At 55.4% G+C, this 25,350-nt stretch overlaps 1 protein-coding gene and 1 long non-coding RNA gene across 2 annotated transcripts in view; one reads left to right on the top strand and one right to left on the bottom strand.

The window, feature by feature from the left end:
* The window catches only part of STARD10 (StAR related lipid transfer domain containing 10), a 50,252-nt gene extending 29,477 nt beyond the window's left edge, over positions 1–20,775 (bottom strand). The window contains exon 1 of the mRNA XM_048838560.2: positions 20,614–20,775. Coding sequence (XP_048694517.1) covers positions 20,614–20,775 — 162 coding nt within the window. The remainder of the gene's footprint in view (positions 1–20,613) is intronic.
* Positions 20,776–21,091: 316 nt separating this feature from the next.
* On the top strand, positions 21,092–23,255 carry LOC142071176 (uncharacterized). Its single transcript, XR_012667214.1, has 2 exons — positions 21,092–21,352; positions 22,975–23,255. It is a non-coding gene; the product is annotated as an uncharacterized LOC142071176 (long non-coding RNA).
* The last annotated feature ends 2,095 nt before the right edge of the window (positions 23,256–25,350 follow it).

Here is a 25,350-nt window from a genome sequence, read left to right as displayed (position 1 = left end):
GGTTGCAGGCAGACACACAGGTGATGCCTGTTCCCATCCCTGTCCAAGTCTAGCAGGTGTCACATGGCACTCACGAGCTATGCAGCGCGTCTGCCAGCACTGAATTAAACATGGAGCGCAGTCACTAACTGAGCCGCGCGAGCTAGACGCTAGGGCGAGGATCCTCGCCTGAAACCCAGCCAGGAGTCAGCAGCATCCCCACCACACAGGGTCGGCCAGTCCGTGGGCAGGCGGCGTTACCAGCTCAGTTTTACAGAGGGAGTAACGAAGGCAAGAAGGATGCTCAGGGGACTAGCTGAGACCTATGTTCAAGTCCCCGATCTGCCAGACACTTGGCTGCTCTGTGTCTCAGTTTCCCCATCCGTATAATGGGGATAACAGCCCAGCCCTGCCCTGCCCCACAGGGGTGTCGTGACAAGGAATGGAATCAGAGACATGTAGGGCTGGAGGAAGAGGTCTTTTAGTCCTCCTCCACCACCACCCCTGCGCCGAGGCAGATTATGAGGAGATCAGATAAGTATAGGAGACAGGGCACAAAGAGGTGAGGTGCCTCAGGGCACACAGGGAGTCAGCACAAGGAGCAGGACTGGAACACACAGGTTGCCTGGCCCAGTGCCGTACGTACACTTGCCTCTGGCTGGCCAAACCAGCTGGGACACTTGATTCGCGAGAGACACGGCGAACCAAGTTCTGCACCGGATCAGAGCACTCCTGGATCGACAGCCTACATCCCCCACCAGCCGCCGCCGGGAACGATGAACCAAACACCTAGTGAGGCATGAGAACCCAGCATCACCGAGTATCTACATGGCGCTTCCTGGGTTGCGTTTTCAGAAGCGCTCGGCGCCGAGTTAACTCTGTTTCCTATGGAAGGCTTCACTGACTCAGGCCAGTGCGGAGCACTTCCAAGATCCACCCCCCACCCCGAGCGGGTTCAGAGCGTCAGCAAGTCAGTGGTGTAGTGGGGCAGGCGGAAGAGGGTACAAGCTGCTTCACGGGATTGTATGCGGGTAACAGTGTGCACAGCTCACCATTGGGACGAGCTACACACATGGGAAGGAGGGGCCGATCCTTCGGAAGAAAGCAAGATCCACCCAGTCTGGGGTGTCAGGGTGAGTTTGGGGTTTGGGCCCCCAGACCACCAGTGACCTTGCGGTCCTGTTTTCCTCCTGGCTTCCAAGGACAGTAACCCTCATGCTTTCTCTGGGGAGTCAGGAAGGGCTATTAAACCCATTTCACAAACAGGGACACTGAGGCACAGATTGACTGACTGACGGTGGCTTTGGGCAAGTCGCTTAGTGTCAGAGCCAGGAACCAAAGCCAGGCTTGCCGGACTCCGAACCCGCGTGTTCGTTCCCCCAGACTGCACTGCCCCCTGGACTTGGGGTTTCATTCGCAGGCAGATGCATAGCGCAGGAGGGGTCCAGCCAGTGGTCCTTGAGGAAGCTCAGCTGTTGCCCTTAAGGGTGACTGCGCCGGAGAGAAGCCATGTGCATCCATATTTGATGGGGGAACAGAAAAGGCATTTTGCGGAGAACTTTATTTGGTAGCGGAGGGGGAGCCAGGGACAGGGAGAGAGCAGAGCCCGGCGGTTTCACAGGCTGGGGAGGGGAGCCCAGGAACAGCACAGCAGCTGGGGCAGGAGGAGCCGGGGTCCCTGGGACAGAGAGCAGGAGGAGACAAGCAGCAGCAAGTGGGGTGGGGGTGGGGGGCTGCCGCTGAATCTGAGCGTGGAGCAGGGGAAATGGTTTGAGAAAGGGCCAGCTCCAATGTTCCCTCTCACTTTTTACACCTATGTGCGGAATTAATTTTGTTACGTACATCAATATGGAGGTGATGTGTGGCAGGGGTGGGGCCAAGGGGTTCAGAGTGTGGGAGGGGGCTCAGGGCTGGGGCAGAGGGTTGAGGTGCAGGGGTGAGGGATCCAGCTGGGGATGAGGGCTCGGGGGTGGGGCTGGGGATGTGGGGTTCTGAGTGCGGAAGGGGGCTCAGGGCTGGGGGCTCTGGGGTTGGGCCGGGGATGAGGGGTTCAGGCTTCAGCGGGCAGCTGCTGCAGCAGCAGCAAGGGGCTGGAGGAGAGGCGCCTCCCCAGTCCAGGTCCTGTGGCTGCGAGCCTGCGTGGCCCTCGATAGCCTGCTTTGTGGCCGCGCGGCTTAGAGGGAACTTTGGTCAACTCTGGGGCAGAATGGTGGGGAGCGGTCCATGGAGGGACATACGGGAAAGCAGGGAGATTTTGAAGCTGCTCCTGGGAACATGGCCTGAGCTCTCAGGGGCTGGCTAGGAGATAGGGGAGCAGGCCAGGCATCCCGCGGGAGAGAGGGATTAGTGCTCAGTCTTAAAACACATGCTTCGGCATTTCACCCTCTGCAGCCAATTTAAGTGCCCGGGACAAGCACGCGGAGGAAATTGGGCAAAAGGCCAGTTTGAGTTAAATGATCAGGGACTAGCAGATCTAGCCGCTCTCAGAATCACCTGCCCAGCAGGAAGGGTGGAAACCCCATTACACCAAGTCCTATCATTCGTTATTCGTATCACCGTCGTGCCTATTAGCCCCACTGTGCCAGGCGCCACACAAACACGGAACAAAGACGGTCCCTGCCCCAAGCAGCTTGCAGTCTAAGACAATGGCTGGACACAGATAATGTGACAGGGGAGCACACGGGAACAATGAGACTGTACTGGTCAGCAGCATGACCAGTGGTCTCGGCACAACACCTGCAAGTTATATCATAGGCTGGTGAAACCAATCCTCTGCTGGCCAGAGGGATGGACAAGCTGGAGCCCCTCCCTAATAACGGTATTTTGTACGTCTATAGCAGCTGTCATCGGAGGATCTTGGAGCACCCCACTATGCTCATTAGTTACCTGTATTACGAGAGCACTTGGGGACCCCTCTGAGATCAGTGCTGGATGCTTCACACATGCATGCTCAGACAGATGGTCCCTGCCTTGAAGAGTTTCCAAGCTCAGCAGGCAAGACAAAGGGTTGTGGGGAAACTGAGGCAGGGAGCGGGAACGTGACTTGCCCAAGTTTACACAGAGTCAGTGGCAGAGACTGGAAGTTCTCCTGACTCCCAATGCAGCGTTCTAGCCACTAGACCATGTTGCTTTCCATAACCTCCCTCTGAGGTGAACGCTGACAGATTGGTAAACTGAGGCACAGGTTGGCACAGCAAGTTGCCCAAGCTTGCACAAGGAGTCTGTGGCAGAGCTGGGGCTCGCCCCCAGGATTGCTAGCTGCCAGCCCACAGCTCTATCCACTAGGTAGCACTCCTGATGATGCACACTGGGGACTACAGTCCCAGCGCGTGGTGTACTGGGCACAAAGGGATCGGCCGACTCGAAGCTCCTGTGTCTATGCCTACGTGTCACATGCTGGCCAGAACCTGTCCGACTGGAACAGTCGCAGCGGGTGAGTCAGCTACCTCCAGCGAGAGGGGAGGAAGGAGACCGCCCGGTGACGACCGTCAGTACCTCCACACCATCAGGCAACCAAGCCGGCACCTTGATCCTCAGCAACAGCTGGGCCAGTCCCACATCACCCGGTGGGAACGGCACACGGATCTGGGCTGGGCTGGGCACGGCAGGGCGGGAGGGGGCTGAGACGCCAGCAGGTCCGGGAAGTCTCTTGGGTCTCGCTGCATTCTGCAGCCTTGAATCAATATTGACTCTTACGCTGGGACACCAGGCGGAGGAGGAGGGGTGGGGAGAAGAAAGAGAGGGGAATACGGTAGAGGAGTGGAGCCAGTGAGGCAGGGCAGATGGCTACTGTAATACACAGAACAACAATGGCACCCAACTGAGATCAGGGCCTGGGCGCGCTGGCTGCTGTACACTCTGGGTATCTCTACGCTGCAGTTGGAGGGGCCATTGCCCCAGGGGCCAGCACACGGAGCTGGCTTTCACCTAGGGAGTGCCGAGATGGTGGCAGCATGGAGAGTCCAGGCCCACCCGGCACCTGGGGTACTTCGCTATCCCCTGGCGTTGTTGCCCTTGGTACCTGTGCCACCTAGATCAAAGCTAGCGCCGGTACGCTACATGCATTGCGGCCCCGCCTCGGACCACCGCTCCGGGGGAGTGCCTGCCCAGCAGCGAGCCTCTGCCCCAGAGCTCATGTTCTAAGTAGGTGAGGGTGCAAGGAGGAAACCGAGGCACAGAGAAGGGACATGACCAGCCTGAGGTCACCCAGCAGCTGAGCTGGGAACAGACCCCAGGGCTCCCAGTCCCAGGCCAGTAGCCTAGCCACTGCAGCATGCCACCCCCTTGCCACCTGGGGCCAAAGTCACAGGCTCTGTTCTCGTGGGTGCAACCTGAAGCCCGCAAGGCTCCAATTCATTCCCAGCCCAATAAGCAGTAGATGAAAGGAGGCAAGGCAGGTCTTGGGGTTAAGGCAAAGAGCTGGGAGAGGAGACAGCTTGGTTGAATCCCTGTGGCTCTGCCACAGGCTCCCTGTACAACCTTGGAAAAGTCACAGACGTGCTCGGCCTCAGTTTCCCCAGCTGTAAACTGAGGGCACCAAGAGCAACCGTAGCCCAGGGTGGTCGCAAGTCTCCAGTTGTTAACATTTGAGATTCTCCCTTGACCATGCTAGCGCAGGGCAGAGTCTGAGCGATATTAATGCCACGACAGCGTGGGAATATCAGCGTCACGCCAGTGCGCCCACCACCATAGTGTCTAGGCACCACTGTAGCGTCCAGGGGCCACCGTGCCCCAGTACCACCTCCGGATGCAGCAACCCAGCAGGGATGTTAAGACAAAGCGGGCTCTTCCGGGCGTTCTAATGCCAAGGCAGGCCAGGCAGGTTTGACTGGTCTCCTATCACCATTCCCGGGAGCTGTGACAGCCTCCACCTGCAGCTCAGTGAGCTCAGAAAAGGGCGGGCGAGGAACCACTTTTGCTTTCCAATGCCAGCAATTCAAAGGAATCCAGCTCTGAATGACTGGCGCAGAGGTGAAGTCGGGTATCCCTGCGTTTATGAGCGCTCCATAGCATCATTCACCTCAATGCACTTTACACACGCTGATGAATTAGCCCTGCCAGCAGCCTTACTGCCTCGATCCTACAGCTAGAGAAACTGAGGCACAGGCAGGTTAAGTGACTTGCCCACAGTCTCATGGCAACTCAGTAACCAGGAACAGAACCCAGGAATCCTGACACCTAGTCTCCCGCTCTAACCACTAAATGTCACTTCCTCCCAGATGTGACGAGAGCCCCCAGGAGTCGTAAGTCTCTGCTTTGACCCACAGCGTGTGCTGCCACCCTGTTTTACATCAATCAGCCAGCCTAGACCGTTAACAGCTGGCCTTGGCCCCACGCCCCAGCGGCTACAGAGCCCGTGGCCAATCACAGGCATGGAGAGCAGCTGACGCCGTGGGTCTGGAAGGAATGAGAGGATTTCCCAACCACACGGAGACATGGGTCAAACGCGCAGCCAAGCCACAAGCTTTGGCTGACTCCAGGGAGACGCTCCCGAGCATGTGTCTACTGTTGATGGGCACTAGGCTGCTGTAGCAACATCTCTCGCTGCACAGAGCCCTCCTAAGCCCCTGCAGAGCTTCTGGGAAGCAGCTGGCCAGCTTTCCTAGAGCAAGGTTTCCTGCTGGTTAGGGAGTGACCCAAATATTGGCCCTCCCACACATTGCCGTGGAGCGGCGAGGGACTGGGGGCCTTTGGGCGATGGGACGGTGGTTGGGTGATTTAAATCAGATCTCAGGGACTCTCTCTCCTCATTGCCTAGATAGATACAGCTAGTAAAATAACTGGCATTGGCTAGTTCAAGGTACCCTGTGAAAGCTGGTGCACTCATTTGTGTTCTTCGCAATGAAGAAGCAAGCGTCTGGAAGCCCTTAAGCTTCAGTTCCATCAGGAACATCCAATCTGCTCTGCCCTGGGGGACACACGAATGGTCTCGGACACAGACAGTGGTCTTCTTTTGCCTTTAACTGAACCCAGCAATTGCCAGACCGACCCGATCAGAGTACAGGTCCCAGCAGCCCATCTTGGACAGAGACCAGCACTGGCTGCTTCAGAGCAAGGTGCCAGAAATGCCTTAGTGACCCATTTTGGAATCATCTGTTCCTGGAGGAAGTTTCTTCCTGACAGTGGGTGGCTAGTGCCCTGAAGCATGGAAGTTTATATTTTTAGTTTCTCCTGTAACTCTGGATTAAGCCACATAAGCCTCTAATCCTTTCCCACCATCAAGGAGTGAAGGACACTGAAACTTCCATCCCCCCCAAATGTTTCCCAGGCATTTGAGTTAAAGGCAGAGGATTTTACACAGCCTGACTAAATTAACCAGCTTTCCCTTGCGTGGTGGCACCGATGTCATAAATCTGTCAGGTCCCCAACCAAACACAGACTCAGGAAGAAACAGATTAGACGAGACCGGAATTTCTAGTGTAAAAACAAATCAGGAAAATGGCTTTTAAGAAGGACTTGGGAGTTTTCTTTAAAGCAACAGAAAAAAAAAAAAGAGACAAACCCTTTCCCCTTCCCCCATCCTTTCGCTGGCTACCTTTACGCTGCTAGCCCTGGGATGGCTTGACACGGTCATTTGCCCACGTCCTTCACCCCATATCACCGCACGCTTGGGGAGGGCTGAACGTACCACTGCCTTCACCCCCAGGAGCTTTTGGCTTTCCCACAGTGCCAAGGGCACCCGAGGAGACTCGCATCCTGGAGTGGGGGCGGGGGGTTTGCTTTTGGAGCCTCCTGGGAGAGGAGCTGGGGGAAAGGCAGCCAGGACAGGAGAGAAAGCAGCGGGGGAAGGACGCAGCCCCCGCCTGGGCGGAGCGAATCCTCCAGCGACAGGACACACCCTGCAGCAAAGGAGTCAGCGAGGTTTTATAACAGGGCTGACGCTCCCACAAGGTAGGAGCATAGGCCTCTAGGCATATGGCAGGCACAAGGCACCCAAAGCTACACCCAGCATACACGGGGACTCCAACCCCTCTCTGTTTCTGGCCTCCCCCCGGCCTGGCTGGCCGGCCCCCTACTAGTGCTATGCGGGTTACGGACGCCAGCTCGGGAGCAGGATCTGTTACCAGTGAGGTGTGGGGCAGAACCTGTCTGACGGGAAACTCAGACACACAGGAGGTCAACTGTCACCCCGCCATGGAGAGCAGCGGGGCTGGATTAGAGATTGTGGCCTGCCATGGGCTGCCCCCAGCCTGGCCGGGGAAGAGGCCTGGATAGGCTGACCAGATAGCAAGTGTCAAAAATCGTGACGTGGGGGGGGTAATAGGTGCCCATGTGAGAAAAAGACCCCAAAAATCGGGACATCTAGTCACTCTAGGCCTGGAGAGATTCTCAGCTGGGATGGAGGGAGCAGGGGACATCACTGGGACTTGCAATGGCTGCAGGATGCCCCTCTGCTCCACCCCAACTCCTTCTCCCTTGATCCTCTAGACGTTCTTTGCTGCCGCAGGGCAGGGGCCATCTCCAAGCGAGCACAGGCCTGGGCCGGAAGGCCCAAGCTCCCTCCTGCTCTCCTCCTGCTTCCGGTCACCCGAGGCGATCCGTTGAGCTGGAAAGGTGAAAGGTGCTGGCCGGTCAACCTCAGAGCCCGTCAGGACGGCGACGGAGCAACCTCTGCCTGCATCGTGACCCGGAGGGGCCGTCTCTAATGGGAGGCAGGGAGCTGGGTGGCTGTAGCCCGTTCAGCCCGTGTCACGGCCAATGAATGCCAGCTGTTTGGAGTGCAGTAGCGGTCCCATCGTCCTAGGCGCTGTCCAGACAGAACACAAAACTTGTCCCTGCCCCACAGAGCTAGGCCCAGTCCAGATGTCTTACCATTCCTATTCCCAGTACATACTCGGCCTTTCCCTCCACGTCACTGCACCATCCTTGCCCACACGCCAGCCGTTCCATGAACCTGACTAGACCCCTCGATCAGATGGGGCTGTGTCAGAGACCAGGTTTTCTAGTCCACTGCATTCTGGTGCCAGCACCAGACAGACCCAGCATCAGTCCAAGCCACAAGCACAGGGCTGCCCAGCCCCTCACTGCAAACACCCCACGCTCCCCCAAAAAGGGGCCACCCTTTCCCCCCTTCCCCAAAGTTTATTCTGTGTTAGCTCAGCCTCCTTGGAAGTAACCTTTCATGGCTTTTATCACAGATCAGTTTGGCCCAGTGGTTTGCATCCCTCCTGCGGAATGGGCATATAAGGGGACTGTTGCCCCCTTACTAACATTCAGTGGGGGTGTTTTAGTTGCTAGCTCCCAGTACTAAAAGGGGGAAGGGTGGATGAGGAATCAGGACCCTGAGACTGCCAATCCCTAGAGCAATGGGGAGAGGCCAATGCTCCAGGTCAGCCTGTATGACAGGGCAGGCAGGCTAATCAGGGAGTCAGGAGGCCAGGGAGGTCCTGTCCTCACTGTGAGTTGGATTTGCCTGGGTCAGAAAGAGCGGGGCCGAGCCAAGGAGGAAGCAGGGGCGCAAGCTGAGCTGGGGAGCAGAGCTGGGCCAGATCCAGAGGGGCCAGAAAAGCAGCCCAGAGAGAGCAGCCCCTGTCCTGGGAGCAGAGCTGCAACTCCAAAGCTGGGGGTGCAGCCCAGAGAGAGCAGACTTGCCCTGGGAGCAGAGCTGCAGCAACCAGAGCCAGAGGGGCCAGAGAAGCAGCCCAGGAAGCAGGTCAGTGCTGGGGGGCAGAGTCACAGAAGCAGCCTGCAGAGCAGACCTGTCCTGGGAGCAGAGCTGCAGCAACCAGAGCCAGAGGGGCCAGAGAAGCAGCCCAGGGAGCTGGAGGCAGAGCAGCAGCAGTGCAGAGACCGAGTGATGCAGCTGGGGCTGGAGCAGTCCGGAGCTGGGTGCTGTGAGCAGCTGGGGAGACCGAGGGGGACCCTGGGCAGTGGGCCCAGGACAGGGAGAGGCCTCAGCCAAGGGGCTCTGCAGGCCAGGCGTGGATCGTAACCCCGACAGGGCGGAGGTGACACCGGGAAGAAGGGTCCTGTCACTTAGAGCCTGAGAGCGTGTGGCCACCACCAGAGCAAGTGTCCAACCCACGGCATCCCCGCAGCACAACCAGGGCCTGAGAAGGGGCTTGGGACTTACAAGGAACAGACTGTGAACTGCCCTGATGTTCCAGAGACACTGTTTGTGATGTTCCCTGCCACAGAGCGGGGTGATGTATTTCCTTTAACGTTTCCCATTTTTCCTTATTCTTTTAAAAATTAATTGTTGATTAAATAACTTGCATTTGCTTTAAATTGTGTGTAATGGTCAGTGGGTCAGAGAAGTGCCCAGTGCAGAGAGAGTACCCCAGAGTGGGGACACCCTAGCCCCTGTCCTAGGTGACCACAGCAGGGTTGAGGGTCGAGTCCCCCAGGAATCCTGGGTCCAGCCTTGTTGGGGTGACAAGGACTCTGCCAGACAGGAGAGTGGAAGGGGAGTCCTCAAGGGCAAGGAGGCCTCTGGGTAAAGGAAGTGGGAGCGAGGACTCAGATCCTTTCGCTAGCCCACTTCACCAGGGTAGTGCAGAAACCAGGAAAGGTCCCCACAATAGCGGGACTATTCCCCCGCTTACAGGCAGAGTCAAGCGATTTGAATTCCCAAGTAGGTTACAAAGGGATTTAATGATTAACTACGAGGTGCTACTCATATGTTCCAAACGTGTCATTTGAGCCCAAGTCAGTATGTCCTATTGTACGGTTTCAGGCGGTTTTTCCTGCCGGGCCTGCTAATCATTACGGGAGATCATGCTCCATGACGCAACCAGAATACATGCAGCACTCTTCTACCTCCCTCCCATTCATACTCCAGGCAGCAGGTCAGAGAAACCTTCCACCCGGCACCATTCAGCTCAGCCCCTTGGATAAACAGCTGTTTACATACTGCCTTTGATCCTCCAAGGAGCCGAGAGTGCTTTCCACGCCCCACAGCCATGGCTTCACCCACGGCTGAAATGAAACCACAGCTGTCAGACAGGACCCCGCACCACGACCCAAGAGTCCAGGGCACGAAGGGAAGCAGAAAGCCAGGCTGAAATTGCAGAGGGTGGCTTTGATCTGGGAACCGAAATCAAAGCCTCTGCCTAGGCCCCTTCAACCTGAGCGTGGCAGCACATTTCCGTAAGTTAATGGGGCCAACCAACGTCCAAGAGGACGAGGACGGGAAATCCCGGCACACAGCTGGAACCACACGGACAGTTTCAGAGATTGTCCCGTGGGCAGGCCAAGCGCATTTAACCAGAGTGGGATTTACCGGCCGGGCCAGTGACATCACTTCCCACAGCGGCCAAGCGTCCCCTAGAGTTTTCTTGTCAAAGCCCAGACCAGTTAAAGCTCACAGACCAGCTTGTAGGTAGTGGCACTGTTCCACTTCTGGAGACGGGGGTCACTCGTGCATCCTACTGAGACACCAATAAAACCGTGGCCAGCAGCAAGTATGTTAGTGGGCAAAGTACAGGAACGCAGCTCTCCCAGCTCCCACACAATTCCCGTCTCAGCCACCGCCTGGCTAGGTGCTTATACGGCTCCCATCTCGGGCACACTCGCGCCTGACGAAACCTCGGTTCCAGCGAGGGCTCCACTACATGGAACAAGAGCCCACCAGGAAGGCGTTTCCAGAGAAAGGCGGCAACTCGGACCTCTTCCGGGCCACTGGAGCACAGGTGAGTGCCGGCGAGACCAACCCCACCCGCTCAGACCTGCTGCGGCACCGAAAGCCTCGAACCACTTGCTCAGCGAGTTTCTTTCGACACACAGGCCTCCCATCCCTCCTGCCCTACAGGTACGTCTGGGTATGTCTCCACTGCACGCAGGATCTCAGTGTCACTCAGTGGAATGCACTCTTCAGGCTAGGAAGTGGCCGAATGCTCCAGGGCTGCCGTAACTATTCGGCTACCACAAAGACCTTGAGACTTCTAGAGGAAGGATAGTCGTGTGGTTAAGACACTGAGCTGGAACTCAGGAGACCTCAGGCTCCCAGGGTTAGCTGGGGTAAATTATTCCATCTCTCTATACCTCAGTTTCCTCTCTGTAAAAACAGTTTCCCCTTCCGGCCCCCTGTTGCCTGGTCTAGTTAAGCTGTCAGCTCTTTGGGTCAGGGACAGGTTCTCACCATGTATGTGTTTGTACAGCACCTTGCACAATGGGGCCCCCGATCTCAGCTGGGGCCTCTAAATGCTCCTGTAATACAACAAGGAAGGCAGGGTTCTGCTGTAAGTGTTATTAAAACAGCTTATCAGCAGGTGCCATCACTTCTGCTGGTCTCTCAATCCGCTAGTGCTACGGAAGGGTCACGAGACAGCTGCCTCCAGCAAAGCTCAGAGACCTCCATTAGGACTGAGAACTTTCAGAGGCATGTTTCTACAATCATAGACATGTCAGACTGGAAGGGACTTCAAGAGGTCATCAAGTCCAGCCCTCTGCGCTAATGCTGGGCCAAGTAAACCTAGACCAGCCCTGACAGGGGTTTGTCCAGCCTGGTCTTAAAACCTCCAGTGACGGGGTTTCCTCCCTCAGAAGCCTAGTCCAGAGCTCAACTACCCTTTCATCAGACAGGTTTTCCTAATATCAAACCTAAATCTCCCTGGCTGCAGATTGAGCCCATTGCTTCTTGTCCCACCTTCAGTGGACCTGGGGAATTGATCAACCCTGTTGATAATGCACCTGAACAGATTTGAAGACTGTTCTCAGGTCCCCCCTCGGTCTTCTTTTCTTGAGACTAAACACGCCCAGGTTTTCTAATCTTTCCTCCCAGCTCAGGTTTCCTAAACCTTTGATCATTTCCGATGCTCTTCTCCAGACTCTCTCCAATTTGTCCCCATCTTCCCCAAGTGTGGTGCCCAGAACTGGACACAGTTCTCCACCTGGGCCCTCACCGGTGCCAAGCAGAGCAGGACAATGACCTCCCAGGACTTACATACAACACTCTGCTAATACAGCCCAGAATAGTCGCCTTTTTAGCAGCTGCCTCACGTTGTTGATAGATATTCAATTTGGGAACCACTAGGACCCTGCAGATCCTTTTCAGCAGTGCTGCTGCCTAGCCAGGTACTCCGCAGAGCATAGTGGTGCATTTGATTTTTCCTTCCCAAGTAAAGTACTTTGCCCTTGTTGCTATTTAATTTCATGTTGTTGATTTCAGACCAGTTCTGATTTGTCACGGTCATTTCAAACTCTAATCCTATTCTCCAAAGTGCTTGCAACCCCTCCCAGGTTGGGGTCATCCACAAATGTTATAAGCATCCTCGTCACTCCATTCTCCAGGGCATTCATGAAAATACTGACTAGCACCAGACCCAGGACAGACCCCTGGAGGACCCCACTAGATATGCCCTCCCAGTTTGACAACCAACCACTGATAACTGGTTGAAAGACCCTACACGAAGAATAGTTGTGCACCCACCGTATGTCCCCAGTTGCCCATGTCATGTGGGACTGTGTCAAAAGCCTTACTAAAAATCAAAATCTAGCACATCTACTGCTTCCTTGCCCTTCCCTTCTTTGACAGCGAGCAACCGGCCTAGTGGTTTATACTGAATGTGTTACCAGCCTCCCGAATCACGGCGCTCTCATACTGCTGGGCTCAGTGCAGAGGACACTCCTCCCCCTTCGATGTCTTCAGGGTATGATCGAGATCAGCTGGTTTCATTGTTACAGCCCCTGGGGCATGCTCAGCCGTACATTCTGTCCTGGGCTCTCCAGGCCAGAATTTAAGTGCATGATGACACTAGGTAGCCCAGCTTCAGTCAGACTGGGAACCTGAGAGCCACAGGGCCTGTGTGCATCCAGCACCCTCAATGGCAAATCCCCTTGACAACACAGTCCTCCCCAATCATGATGGTATCTGATTGGGCTAGTGTGTGTGGTTACAGGGACCCCAAAGCAGTGCGCAAAGACCAGAGGCCAGCTGTCACGGAGTCCCCGGGCGATGCTCTGGAACTGCTCCCCATGAAGCCAGTCAGGACTCTGGGGCAGTCGCCTTTCTGTGAGCAGCCTGTCTTCAGGACACACAGCTCACCCAGCTTCCACCTTCCTGGGTCTGACCTCGGAGCATTCAGCATCCTCTGCCCCTCCGTGCGCTTCCCCCCAGCGAGTCCGCTCAGGCGGGGCTCCTGGGGAAGCCAGAGGGTCCTGCACCCCAACTTCGCAGTCAGACGTGACTCTCAGCCAGCCAGTAAGACAGAAGGTTTATTAGGCGACAGGAACATGGTCTAAAACAGAGCTTGCAGGTGCAGAGAACGGGACCCCTCAGCTGGGTCCATTTTGGGGGGCAGTGAGCCAGACAACCACGTCTGCACTTCACTCCATGTCCCAGCCAGCCCCAAACTGAAACCCCCTCCAGCCCCTCCTCCTCTGGGCTTTGTTCCTTTCCCGGGCCAGGAGGTCACCTGATTCCTTTGTTCTCCAACCCTTCAGCTCTCACCTTGCAGGGGGGGAAAGGCCCAGGCCATCAGTTGCCAGGAAACAGGGTGTCGGCCATTCTCTGTGTCCAGACCCCTTCACACACCTGCCCTCTAGGGCTCTGCAATGATCATACACCCTTACTCCACCCCCTAGATACTTAAGAACTGCCTAGGGGAAACTGAGGCACCCCCACACTATTCAGAGGAAACATTAAGAACAGTCCCACTTCGTCACATCTCTCCCCCCTTCGAGATCGAACTGAGCGGGGTCACTTTAGCCGGTGACCTGGGGAAGTTCGAAGCCACCAACGTTCCCATGGATGCCCCAGCATCTCTCCCATTCCTTGGTAGGAGTTACACCAGGCCCTTCCGGTTTCACGCCCTTCCTTAGGTCAGGGGTGGTCGATAGCACTCGCAGGCCGCATGTGGGAAGGTTTATGCAGCCCATGCCCTTTGGCCACCCCAAGAATGTCTCCCCATTGACCATCACCTTCCGCTCCCACTGGGGGTCCGAGGGGCCTGGCCCCAGGAAACTCCACACCGACATATAGGTTGGGGTCAGGAGTGGGAGCCTGTCCACATCCCCAACCATCTGGCCGACGGAGTCTATGGCCTTGGGACCCAGCAAGGGAGCTAGACACCGGGGCTTTTCCGCAGGGTCCCCCTAGTTCAAATCTCCAGCCTGCTCAAAGGCAGTGAGGTGGGGATCCACCTCCCCCCCATCCTTAACCAGGGGCAGCAATTTAGTCTCGAGGTTCCCTGCGGAACTGGCCCCCCGGGATCTATCCCCACTCACCCCTGGGAGGTCCCCTAGGCCTCTCCGCTCCCCCACCGCCAGTTCATCCTGCTGCTGCTTCTGCAGCTCTTTCTCGGGCTCTCGCTGTCTCTCACAGTCCTCTTGCTCTCTCAGACTCAGCTCCAATCCCGTCCGTCTCCGATCCCCCGATGGGGAACCCGATCGGGGACAGGAGTCTTGGCGATGCCTGGCTCCCGCTCCAGCTGCTCCCAGATCCTGCTATAGCCCCAGTTGGGGTCAGGAATCTGTTCCTTAGAGCGGTCATCCTCCTCCAGCTGCACGATTAACTGTGCTTTGGTGAACTTTCCAAAGCTCAACCCTCTCTTTTTGCACAGGGTTACAATGTCCTTCTTAAGGAGACAGTGACAGGCCATCACTCCGCTCCTCCCAAGTTGTTGTGGACTCACAGGTCCGTGTGTTCTCAGCTCCCCACGGTTTCCAGGGAGAACCCCTAGTGTGCCAGCCCTTCTCCAGGTCACCACCTCTTTGCCAGGGTCGAGCTGCAGACTCCTCCGCCCCTGAGACTGCTCACTGCAGTCCCCAGGGGGACCCCATTACTGCACAGTCCTTCTCGCTGGTCACACACTCCCAGGGGTTAACCGCCCCCCGAAACCGCTCCTTTCTGAGCCTTCAGCAGGCCTGGTCCTCGGCAATCCCCCTTCGTGTTACTGCTCCCCAGTCACTTACTGCAGGAAGCGCCATCCATGGGGTGCAGTACATCCCACCGCTGCCACCAGTTGTCACGGAGTCCCCGGGCGATGCTCTGGAACTGCTCCCCATGAAGCCAGTCAGGACTCTGGGGCAGTCGCCTTTCTGTGAGCAGCCTGTCTTCAGGACACACAGCTCACCCAGCTTCCACCTTCCTGGGTCTGACCTCGGAGCATTCAGCATCCTCTGCCCCTCCGTGCGCTTCCCCCCAGCGAGTCCGCTCAGGCGGGGCTCCTGGGGAAGCCAGAGGGTCCTGCACCCCAACTTCGCAGTCAGACGTGACTCTCAGCCAGCCAGTAAGACAGAAGGTTTATTAGGCGACAGGAACATGGTCTAAAACAGAGCTTGCAGGTGCAGAGAACGGGACCCCTCAGCTGGGTCCATTTTGGGGGGCAGTGAGCCAGACAACCACGTCTGCACTTCACTCCATGTCCCAGCCAGCCCCAAACTGAAACCCCCTCCAGCCCCTCCTCCTCTGGGCTTTGTTCCTTTCCCGGGCCAGGAGGTCACCTGATTCCTTTGTTCTCCAACCCTTCAGCTCTCACCTTGCAGGGGGGGAAAGGCCCAGGCCATCAGTTGCCAGGAAACAGGGTGTCGGCCATTCTCTGTGTCCAGACCCCTTCACACACCTGCCCTCTAGGGCTCTGCAATGATCATACACCCTTACTCCACCCCCTAGATACTTAAGAACTGCCTAGGGGAAACTGAGGCACCCCCACACTATTCAGAGGAAACATTAAGAACAGTCCCACTTCGTCACACCAGCCTTGCTAGCTCGCTGGGGTAACCAGGAGACTCTGTGCTGCTCAGATTCAGCGTGGGCTCCGGAACACTGCAGTGCCCAATGCAATGCATGCTAAACCTCAGCAACAACGAGCGTGCCAGCCTCTGAGCTTTCACCGCTGCAAGGCCCCAGATGGGGACATCGCAGAAAGTTACCGAGAGGGGAAGCCTGGGAGAATGGGGGCACCCTAAGGCCCCGTCCCCCAGGTCCCGAGCACTGCTGTGTAGGCGATTTGCAAGTGTTTTGTATGCAGATCGCATGGGAGAGGGCCAGGGAAAGAAGGATCCCTAGTCCTTGGAGAAGTGAGGAGAGCTGACCTACAAAGCCTGCTGCCATGGGATGCCAGAGCACACACAAATCTGTTTTCCTGTACGTGACTGAGCTGTCCAGCCCTCTAGCCAACAGGGAGGCTCTCTCCCACTCCCAGCCAGCAGCGGTCTCAGGAGGCAGGTTGCTCAGAGCTGCCAGCTCCGTTTGTTTGCTCTGCATCTGCGGTACAATGTGCTGCCGGGCACACTCTGCTCCCAGCATGCTGCCAAGGACAGGCCAGAGCTTTCAGGTTTGTGTTGCAGCCAAGCAAGGTTGCGGCTCAGGCCCGGGTCTAACGGAGGCAATCCTTGTGCTTCAGGGAAAAACAAAAAAACAAAAAGCTAAAGACCAGATAAAACGGACCCACTAGTAATAAAGCACTTGCAGTTTGATGGGGCAACTACAGACCCAGAAGAGAGACGTATGGCCAACAGGAGCAGCAGCCCTATGGAAGGATGTGGACTAGTGGCCTGAACACAGGACCAGCAGCCAGGATACCTGCATTCTAGTCCCAACCCTAACGACGACTCTCACCAGGGCATAGCACTCAAGCAGACTTTCAATTTTTGAGTACCCAACCCGAGACCCCAGGGGCCTGATTCCAGAGAAGCGGAGGACCCACACCATCCGTGGAAGTTGTGGGCACCTCTGTATAGCCAAGCCTAGAGCATCTCAGGTCATAGAATCATAGGGTTAGAAGGGACCATAAGCACTGTTCCCGCTAAGCTGTGCGTGCACACAGATCCTATACCCCACGCACACGGTGAAACACCGCACGCACAAAAAATGAAATACAGGGCGAAATATCATTTACGGGTGACTTTTCACATTGTTCGCCTGCCATCTATCAACACAGCCAGATTCTACTAGCTGGCGGGGGGGGGGGGGGGGAGAGGGGGGAGGGAAAGGAGGTTAAAATTTCCTTTTTCTAAGTATTAAAAAATGACATTGATAAAATAACGGTGTAAAAACGATCACAAATTGCAAATTAAAACTTTTTAAATGTATAAGCATTTTACTCGCTTGGGCGCATTTGCCTCATGGTGCACAAATTTGAACTCTGCTTCAAAAATTTGCATAGAAGAAATTTTTTGCACACACAGCCTGTCAAAAATTAGAGGGAACATTGACCACAAGGGTCATCTAATCTAACCCCCTGCCAAGATGCAGGGTTTGTGGTGTCTAACCCATCCAAGAATGATGGCTATCCAGCCTCCTTCAGAAAACCTCCAACGAAGCAGTTTCCATGATCCCCGGAGGCATCCGTTCCATTGTCCTACTGTTCTTATGGTTAGGAAGTTTTTCCTGAGATTTTATCTGGTCAGGCACCTAAAAATCAGTGGGCACTTTGGAAAGCTGTAGCTATATTCTCTCGGAGTCTGTCAACCCACTGATGAGAATCCACCCCCTGACAGGGGAAGGGGTTGTCAGGTTAATTCATGCTTCACGTATTAAGGAAGCACTAAGCGTTGTTATAGAATTGCACCACTCAGCATGTGCATTATAGATCTTTCACTTTCTCCGGAAGCATCAGATACTGGCCCTTGGGGGACACAGACAATGTTTTATATACAGGCACCCAAATCTGTGTGAGAGTGTTTGTGGATTTCAAGGCCTGTCAGGACCATCACAAGTAATAATAGGTTTCAGAGGAGCAGCCGTGTTAGTCTGTATCCGCAAAAAGAAAAAAGGAGGACTTGTGGCACCTTAGAGACCAACACATTTATTTGAGCATGATCACCTAGTCTGACCTGCTCCATAGCACAGACCAGAGAATTTCAGCAAGTCATTCCTGCATGGAGCCCAATTACTTCTGAATGTGGAGTGGGTGTGAAGTGTCATTTTGACAGCCCAGACTGGCTGAAGCCTTCAATTTGCCAATAGTGAATTTTTGAAGTTCAACTCACACACTCAAAACCTGGAGAGTGGGAAGCTCTCTATTCAGTATAGCAGGCTAAGCCATTGATTTGTGCAAAATCTGCACTTTCGGTTTAAAACAAACAAACAAACCATTCAGTTTCTAGGCCTTACCACTGCAAAGAAAACCTTCCAATGTCGCCTTCCTGGGTCTACCCACAGGAAGCTCCGGTGCCTCGGCGGCTGATCAGAGTTTGTCAGCAGCAGACAAGTGAAAGGAACGACACTCTGCTGCCATTCGTAACCCGGAGAGCAGCTGAGAAATGGTCAAGAAATCAGGTGAGTTTGGAGAAAGCACTGAGCAGCAGCTGCAGAGGCAGGCAGAGGAGTTGACTGAGGAGGACGAGTATCAAAGGATGAAGGGGAGGAGAGAGATGCTCCCTCCTTGCCCTGTGTCCAGGAGGCTCGAAGGGAGAGACAGAAAGCAAAAAGGTGATGAAGATTCATCTTAGTTGCCAGTTGGTGGAGGCCGACAGGAGAGGGAGCCCACCCACCCACAGAAGCAGAAAGCCCAGGATCCTCTTCCTTCCCAAGAGTGGCTTCCTCATCCAGGTGCTGCCTCTGGAACTTGATACTTGGAGCTCCCCACCATCACATCTGCCCCCAGCTACGAGGCGTCTGGCAAGTTTTTCCAAGCCCTGAGCCACGTAACAGATCCAGCACAGGTCCGCAGCCCCAGCCAGCAAGCCTCGGTCCTGTCCAAGTAGGGCATTCAGTCCCCGTGCCCCTTTCAGTCTACGGCCACTCTGCTGAGGCTGCCAATAAAGGAGCCAGCTAGTGCATAGGGTGAGGCGGGGGTGTGTGTGTGTGTGGTGTGTGTGTTCTGCAGAAGGGACACTTGTCCGCTTCTGAACAGAGACCCACAAATGCACTTCACATTGGGGACACCAGAACGGCCTTGAGATGGGGGTGGGGGGGCTCTCAGATGCTACTGACACCTGGCATGAGCTGGGGTGGCAGGCTCAGGAGCCCATTCTCAGCTCCTGGAGCTGGCCAGTCCCACCATCCCTTGCTCTGGTCCTGATCGGGCCCTGGGTGTGCCCGTAATGCAGACGATCGCTACCAAGAGCCAGAGTCCTACTCTACTCTATACAGGCTCTTATATATCCCTTAGTATCTGAGCACCCCGGAAACTCCAGGGAGTAATGGATCCGGGACTCTCTCTCACACACTCCCCACCCCCCTCCTTGTGTGCACACTTTTCAGATCTGGCCATGCCAGCTTCCCTGACAATCCTTACAAGACACGGGAGATAGGCAGACCTTACTCCACAAGTGAGTCTATGGTACCACACAGGGATCCCAGCCTGCTCTGGTCCCAGAAGGGGTACCCCATCTTCCTACCCAGCTACCTTCTAACTACCCACACCCAGCAGGGGCTCTGGGGACACGGAGCCTCGGCAGCAGATTCCACAAGGGTCCAAGACGGATCCGGCTACTCCACCTCGCGTTGAACTTCTAGAATTTTGCTGAGGCTCCCGCAGGGGAGACCTGTACAGCAGGGGTTCACAGAGGAGATAGAAGGGTGTCATACATTCATGGGCACGCGGTGAGCGTGGGACAAGCAGGTGAAGCCCCGCTAATAGGCATGGAGTCCATAACTGTTCTAGCCAAAGGCATCTACGAGAGAAATGGAGTCACAGCTGCAAATTCTAGGCACCAAAGGCCCCGATCGCACACCACCCTGGAGTAAGGTGACTGCTGCTTGGGGGCAGTCAGGGGCAGGGGACAGAGCAGTTTTTCTTTGCAATTTGGGATCCAGGGCTCAGGCCTGTCCTAGCTTCTCTCTCTGCTGCTTGAGGCACTCCAGTTCATCTCAATCCACTGGTGGAAACGGTCCTCAGAACAGAGGGTTCAGCTCCTTGGTCAGGCAACTTTGCCAATCCCTACTTTCAGCCAAGCCACCAAGCGGAAAGCTCCCAGGCCATGGGCTAGGGGGAGGTGAGCTGACTCCGTGGAGCCTCTGTCACCACTAGTAAGGGGGTGGGGGGGGAAGAGACACAAACCAATTGCAGATGAGCATCATGCATTACAGGCCTTGGAAAGGTACATTTGGGCACTTCCTGTTCACCTCAGCACATTGTCCAAGGAGGAGAAACCCATGCAAAATTCAAAGGCAATACATTTCAAATGGATACAAAATGCTGCATTAAAGAAAGTCATTAACCGATGGAACTCACTGCTACCAGATATTGAAGCAAATAGCTCAGCATGATTAAGAGCAGGATTAGAAAATACGACATGCTAGGACACTGGCTAAAACAGAAGAGTTGTAAGAGATACCCAGTCCTTCCACTCCAGGGTAAAAGTCTAGGGGAGGTGAGGTTAGGAAAAAATCTCTCACACACACACACACACACCCCCTTGCGGTTCAGTATGGCACAGTTAGATATACAGAATGGGGATTTTATGCCAGCAGCCTGTCACTGGGAAACAGGATACCAGGCCAGATAATCTATCTATTCCACTAATGTAAGAAGAGAGGGTACTACATAAATCATTGATTTGATCAGTGGCATGCAGGGGTCCCTGGAAACTCTCCTGCACACAGCCCCACATTCCCACCAGTTTCCTGCCCTGCACAACGCACCTAGAAAATGAAGAAATACTGAAGCAGCAAATACACAAGGAGTCTCTTGCATCCCACCGCTGCAGTGTTTTGCAAACAGCCTGCTTAACTCCAGAGCGCGTGGGCACAGACAACGCAGAGGGTACATCTAACATTCCCACAGATCCCAGCCGGTTTCTTACCTTGATTTTATGCAGGGATCTCTCCACCTCCAAGACCTGAATCCACACAACGAGTCCCGATTTGTTATAAGTTTGACTCCAGCCTGCGTCCGAGTTGCATTCGGTCCGGAAATTATTAAAATCCCGATCGTCTGGGATCTGTACGCTTTCCCGGGTGGACATGCTCGTGGAAGGGACACTGACAAATTCTAGTTTTAAGTTTCCTTAACAAGAATAGGCACGGTGGGCCTGGGACGGTGTCTGTCTCCCCCTCCCCGTCCCCACTCCAAAAAAAAAAAGGAAATACTGGTTTTGCCCCAATTAAGAGATTCTGAAACCAGAATGGTTTTGTTTTTAAAGGTAGGGGCGGGGGAGAAGGGGAAGAGGAGACGGTTTCAGAACAGGCAGGAAAAGCAGATTTCAAAATTAAGTTCTCTACAGTGAGAACCAGAAGCTGTCTCCTAAGGGCTCCTGGTGGGGAGGACTCACCAGATGGCTCCCCTGCAAACAAAAAAAGGCAAACGAATATAAATATTTCAGCACAGGCTAGAGAAAAACCCTTGAAATATCACTGAGCTGCCCTGGTCCTTTCTGCGCTGGAGAAGTGTGTTTGCGTGTGTGTAAATAGAGTCTCTGCGCCCTGGGGGGGAGGCTTTCGCCTTTTCTCCCTGGCTCCTCAACGTTTAACGCCAAGTTGTGCGGCTCACCGCAGCCTCGAAAGCGGCCCCTGCTGCCCAGGTGTGCCACCAATGGAGAACAGGTGAGTGTGATTACCGCGGCAGGTGGGGCGGGCTGCTTCCTCCCCGGAGGATCTGCCTCTCTGAGCTCCCCCGAGCCACGCAAGCTTCCTGCCCGGGAGGCGACGATGGTGGTAACCGAGTCCAAACAAATAAAACCACCCCAACTCCGGGGAAGGGATGGATCGCCCACGGAAAGCTGCAGCCGCAGCCGGTCCCCTCTCCTCTGGCTCCAGCCCAGGCCGGAGCAGCAGGTTAGCAACAGCGGAGGAGGAGACGGAGACGAGAGCAGGTCCCCGGTGCGCAGCAGAATCGCGGCTCCCAGGAGAGAGGTTCCACCCCGGTCTCCCCGCGCCTTGCGCCGGCTGATCCTGCCGGCCTGGGGCGCCCCGCTGGGTGCTGAGGGCTGCCGGTGGCAGCCGCCCTGCCTTTGGCTGCGCGGCGGGGGCGTCGGTCCAGGAGGTGAAACTGACCAGCCGAGCCAAACCCCAGACACAGCTGCACCTCCCAGGGCGCTGCCGGAGGATCCCGCCGGGTCCTAGCGTCCCTCGCACGGAAAAGGACGGGGCGAGAGGGTGTCGTGGGCCGGCATCACGGAGCAGCCGCCGGGCGGGCAGCCAGGGGCTGGCTCAGGCGGGATCGTTTCCAGGGGGCAGGGAGGAGGGCAAGGCGCTGGCCTGGCACTCAGCCGCTTGGTGTTCGGGCCCTGTCTCTGCGGGCCTGACCTTGGGCAAGGCACCTCGACTGTCCTAGGGAGGTTTTCTTTCCGTGTGCAGTGTAAACCCATCCGGGCAAAGCCCGGGGCTCTCATCTTGGTTGGGGTGCTCCTGGGATCTAAATAAATAATGATAATCGCTTTCGGCATCCGCCCCCCACCCCCCATGCAGCTGGGATGAAGGAATCAAGGCGATTTACACCCTCCCGTTAAAGGCCGTAAAGATGCTAATGCGGAGCTGTCACGCTGCTTTGCCGTTGGAAAGTGCTTTACCGTCATTAACTTAGCAAGCTCCATCATGCAATGAGCTGGCTGGAGTGTACACGCACCACTACCCTCTCCTGGAGGGAAATGGAACGGATCCGCCGCGTGTCAGAGGTGCATACGGCCAACACCTAATGGAGATTCTCCTTTAGCTTTCAGTGCGTTTTTTGGAGCAAGAGAATCTGAGTTCTGTAGTGGTCATTGCCAGTAGCTGCAATGCATAGTAGCCACCACGGATTTCTAGGGGCCACAGATTTGTTGCAACATTACTGATGGGGAAACTGAGGCACAGAGCAAGCAAGTGACTTGTCTGGGGCCACACACTGAATCAGAGAGGAGATGAGAACTTGGGCATTCCCTGCCGTGACCACTAACCAGCGCTGTCTTTCATTTCCTTCCCCATCAGGTGCCATGTGAATCCAGATTAGGTTCTAGTAACACAGTTTCTAAGAGAGACCCATTGAGTGTATGGATTTTAATTGCTGTCTTAATCTCGTATGATTTTAAGTCATTAGTTCCTGTTCCTGCAATCGCATCTAGGCAGACGGACCCTTGCACCCACTCAGAACTAAGGGCTTGCCCACCTGGAGCCAACTGATCTTAATCTGTATTTGTTTGATTGTAGGATCTCGGATTCTAGATGCCCAGTTATGATTTTTATTACAGAAGCACCTAGAGATTGGAGCCTCGTTGTGCTGCACGGGTGCATAGTTCCTGCCCTGAAGAGTGTGCAATCAAACAGACAAGTCAGCGAGAAGGACTGTTACAATGTGATAGTGGCGGAACTGAAACCAAGGCAAAGTGACTTTCCCCAGCTCACAAAGCGAGTCTGTGTCAGAGCTGGGAATCCAACATAGGTCCTTTGAGTCCCAGTTCAGTCCTGAACCATAAGACCGTCCTTTGATACGTTGTATAAATATTAAAGCTTTATGATCTTTTCACACCCATCACTGAGCATCACACCCATCACTGAGCAGGAGAGTGAGTTTGTGTGTGTATGGGGGTAGGGGGGTGAGAAAACCTGGATTTGTGCTGGAAATGGCCCACCTTGATCATCATGCACATTGTAGGGAGAGTGGTCACTTTGGATGGGCTATTACTAGCAGGAGAGTGAGTTTGTGTGTGTGGTTTTTGGAGGGGGGTGAGGGAGTGAGAGAACCTGGATTTATGCAGGAAATGGCCCACCTTGATTATCATACACATTGTGAAGAGAGTGGTCACTTTGGATGGGCTATTACCAGCAGGAGAGTGAGTTTGTTTGTGTGTGTGTGGGGGGGGGGGGGGCAGAGGGTGAGAAAACCTGGATTTGTGCTGGAAATGGCCCAACTTGATGATCACTTTAGATAAGCTATTACCAGCAGGAGAGTGGGGTGGGAGGGGGTATTGTTTCATGGTCTCTGTGTATATAATGTCTTCTGCAGTTTCCACGGTATGCATCCGATGCAGTGAGCTGTAGCTCAGGAAAGCTCACGCTCAAATAAATTGGTTAGTCTCTAAGGTGCCACAAGTCCTCCTTTTCTTATAACTGAACATGCCTTTGGAAAGGACCAAGGCCATCGGAGACGACCAGAAATGGAGAGGACTATGGCGTCCTAGCAGAGCTGCCCAGGGGATTCCTCCGTATTTGTGCGGCGCAGACAAGCCGGGCTTGCACAGATAAGGGCGCAGCAGTTGCAATAGCTATATAGACGGAACAAACAGCTGGGCTTGCTTTCCCAGAAAAGGGGGAGAAATTGCCCAGGTCAAGTGGCTGACGGGCAGGAGGTTGTTTGTTTGAAAGGTTGGATCTCGTTTCAAAACGCTGCTGTTTCGGGATTTCTTTCTCTCAATGTACGGCAGGGAAGAGATGCCCATTTCCAGCCCTAGGGGCCCTCCCCTCGCAAAAACAGAACATGCTGGTTAATGGGAGTGGAGGAAACGCCAAACCAGCTGTTAAGACCCGGCCTTGCCCATCAGTCTGGGCAGGAGCGAAGCATGGACGAGGAGCGAGGTCCGGGGCGGGCACGTAAAGACTCTCCTGGCACAAACCGTTGCTTCAAGGTCTCGGAGCAAACCGGCGTGCATATCTTGCAGGGTTTCTTCTCGGCCTTTCTGTGATGGGATCCGTCCGCTTTGCGGTCGGGGCAAGCGTTCAAGCGTCGGCGCCTTTTGCTAAGGGGGGGCCAGCCCTGCTCGCAAAGCCCTCTCTGTCCGGCAGGGGGCAGCGGGCCTGACTCTTCCCGGACGCAGGTGCGTGTGAACCTGGCCGTATCCGGATGCGGCGCAGGTCGCATCGGCATCTGCAAACCGAGGGCGGGGCGGAAGCCCCCCCCGCTTCATGCGGAGCTAGCCGCTTGCATCCCGGCGGAGGCTGCATGCAGAGTAACCGCGGCTGGCTGCATCTTGCTGCTTTAATGGTCACGCTCCTTGCCTGCGGCGGCCCGCTGTCTGCACAGGTTTGCGCCCTGCCCACGGGTTCTGGCATCGCCGCCCCTTCCTTCTGCTCCGCAGGTCGCTCCCTGCGAAGGGTGGGGGGTGCGGACCCGGCCTCGCCCACGCAGCTCGCCAGTCTTGGCTGGCCAGTCCCTGCCACGCACCCCAGGCGCTGGTGGGCTGTAAGCGGCCCAGAATGGCACCCTAGTCCTAACCCTCTGCTCCAGATTGCTGCGGGCCACATCACAGAAAGGTGAAAATGGCTAAACCCTGATCAGCGGCTCTGCTGGCTGGCAACTATAAACTGAGTCCCCTAGCGCCAATGAGGCGTCCTGCTTCCCCCAGCCTTGCTGATTCCCTGTCTAAGGTAATTTACGAAATGCACCTGTCTGACCCAAGGAAACCTTTGTTCTGAGCTAGACTCTGACCTGTGCTCCCTTGTCTATCTCCTAAACTCCGGCCATTACCTATTTAGAAGGAAGGCTCTGGCTGCAGAGAACAGGCCTCTGGGGAAGAGGAAGTGTGTCTTTAAGGGAGTGGAGAGGAATCCCTGCCAAGTTAGGTGTCGATTTGGGCTTGGGTACGGGTAGGTTAATCACAAGTTGCCTCTCTTCAGCCCATGCCCTTCTT

Source organism: Caretta caretta, chromosome 1 (assembly GCF_965140235.1).
Source record: "Caretta caretta isolate rCarCar2 chromosome 1, rCarCar1.hap1, whole genome shotgun sequence".
Taxonomy (NCBI): domain Eukaryota; kingdom Metazoa; phylum Chordata; order Testudines; family Cheloniidae; genus Caretta; species Caretta caretta.
Note: the sequence above shows the minus strand (reverse complement) of the source record. Positions and strands in the feature narration are given on the sequence as shown.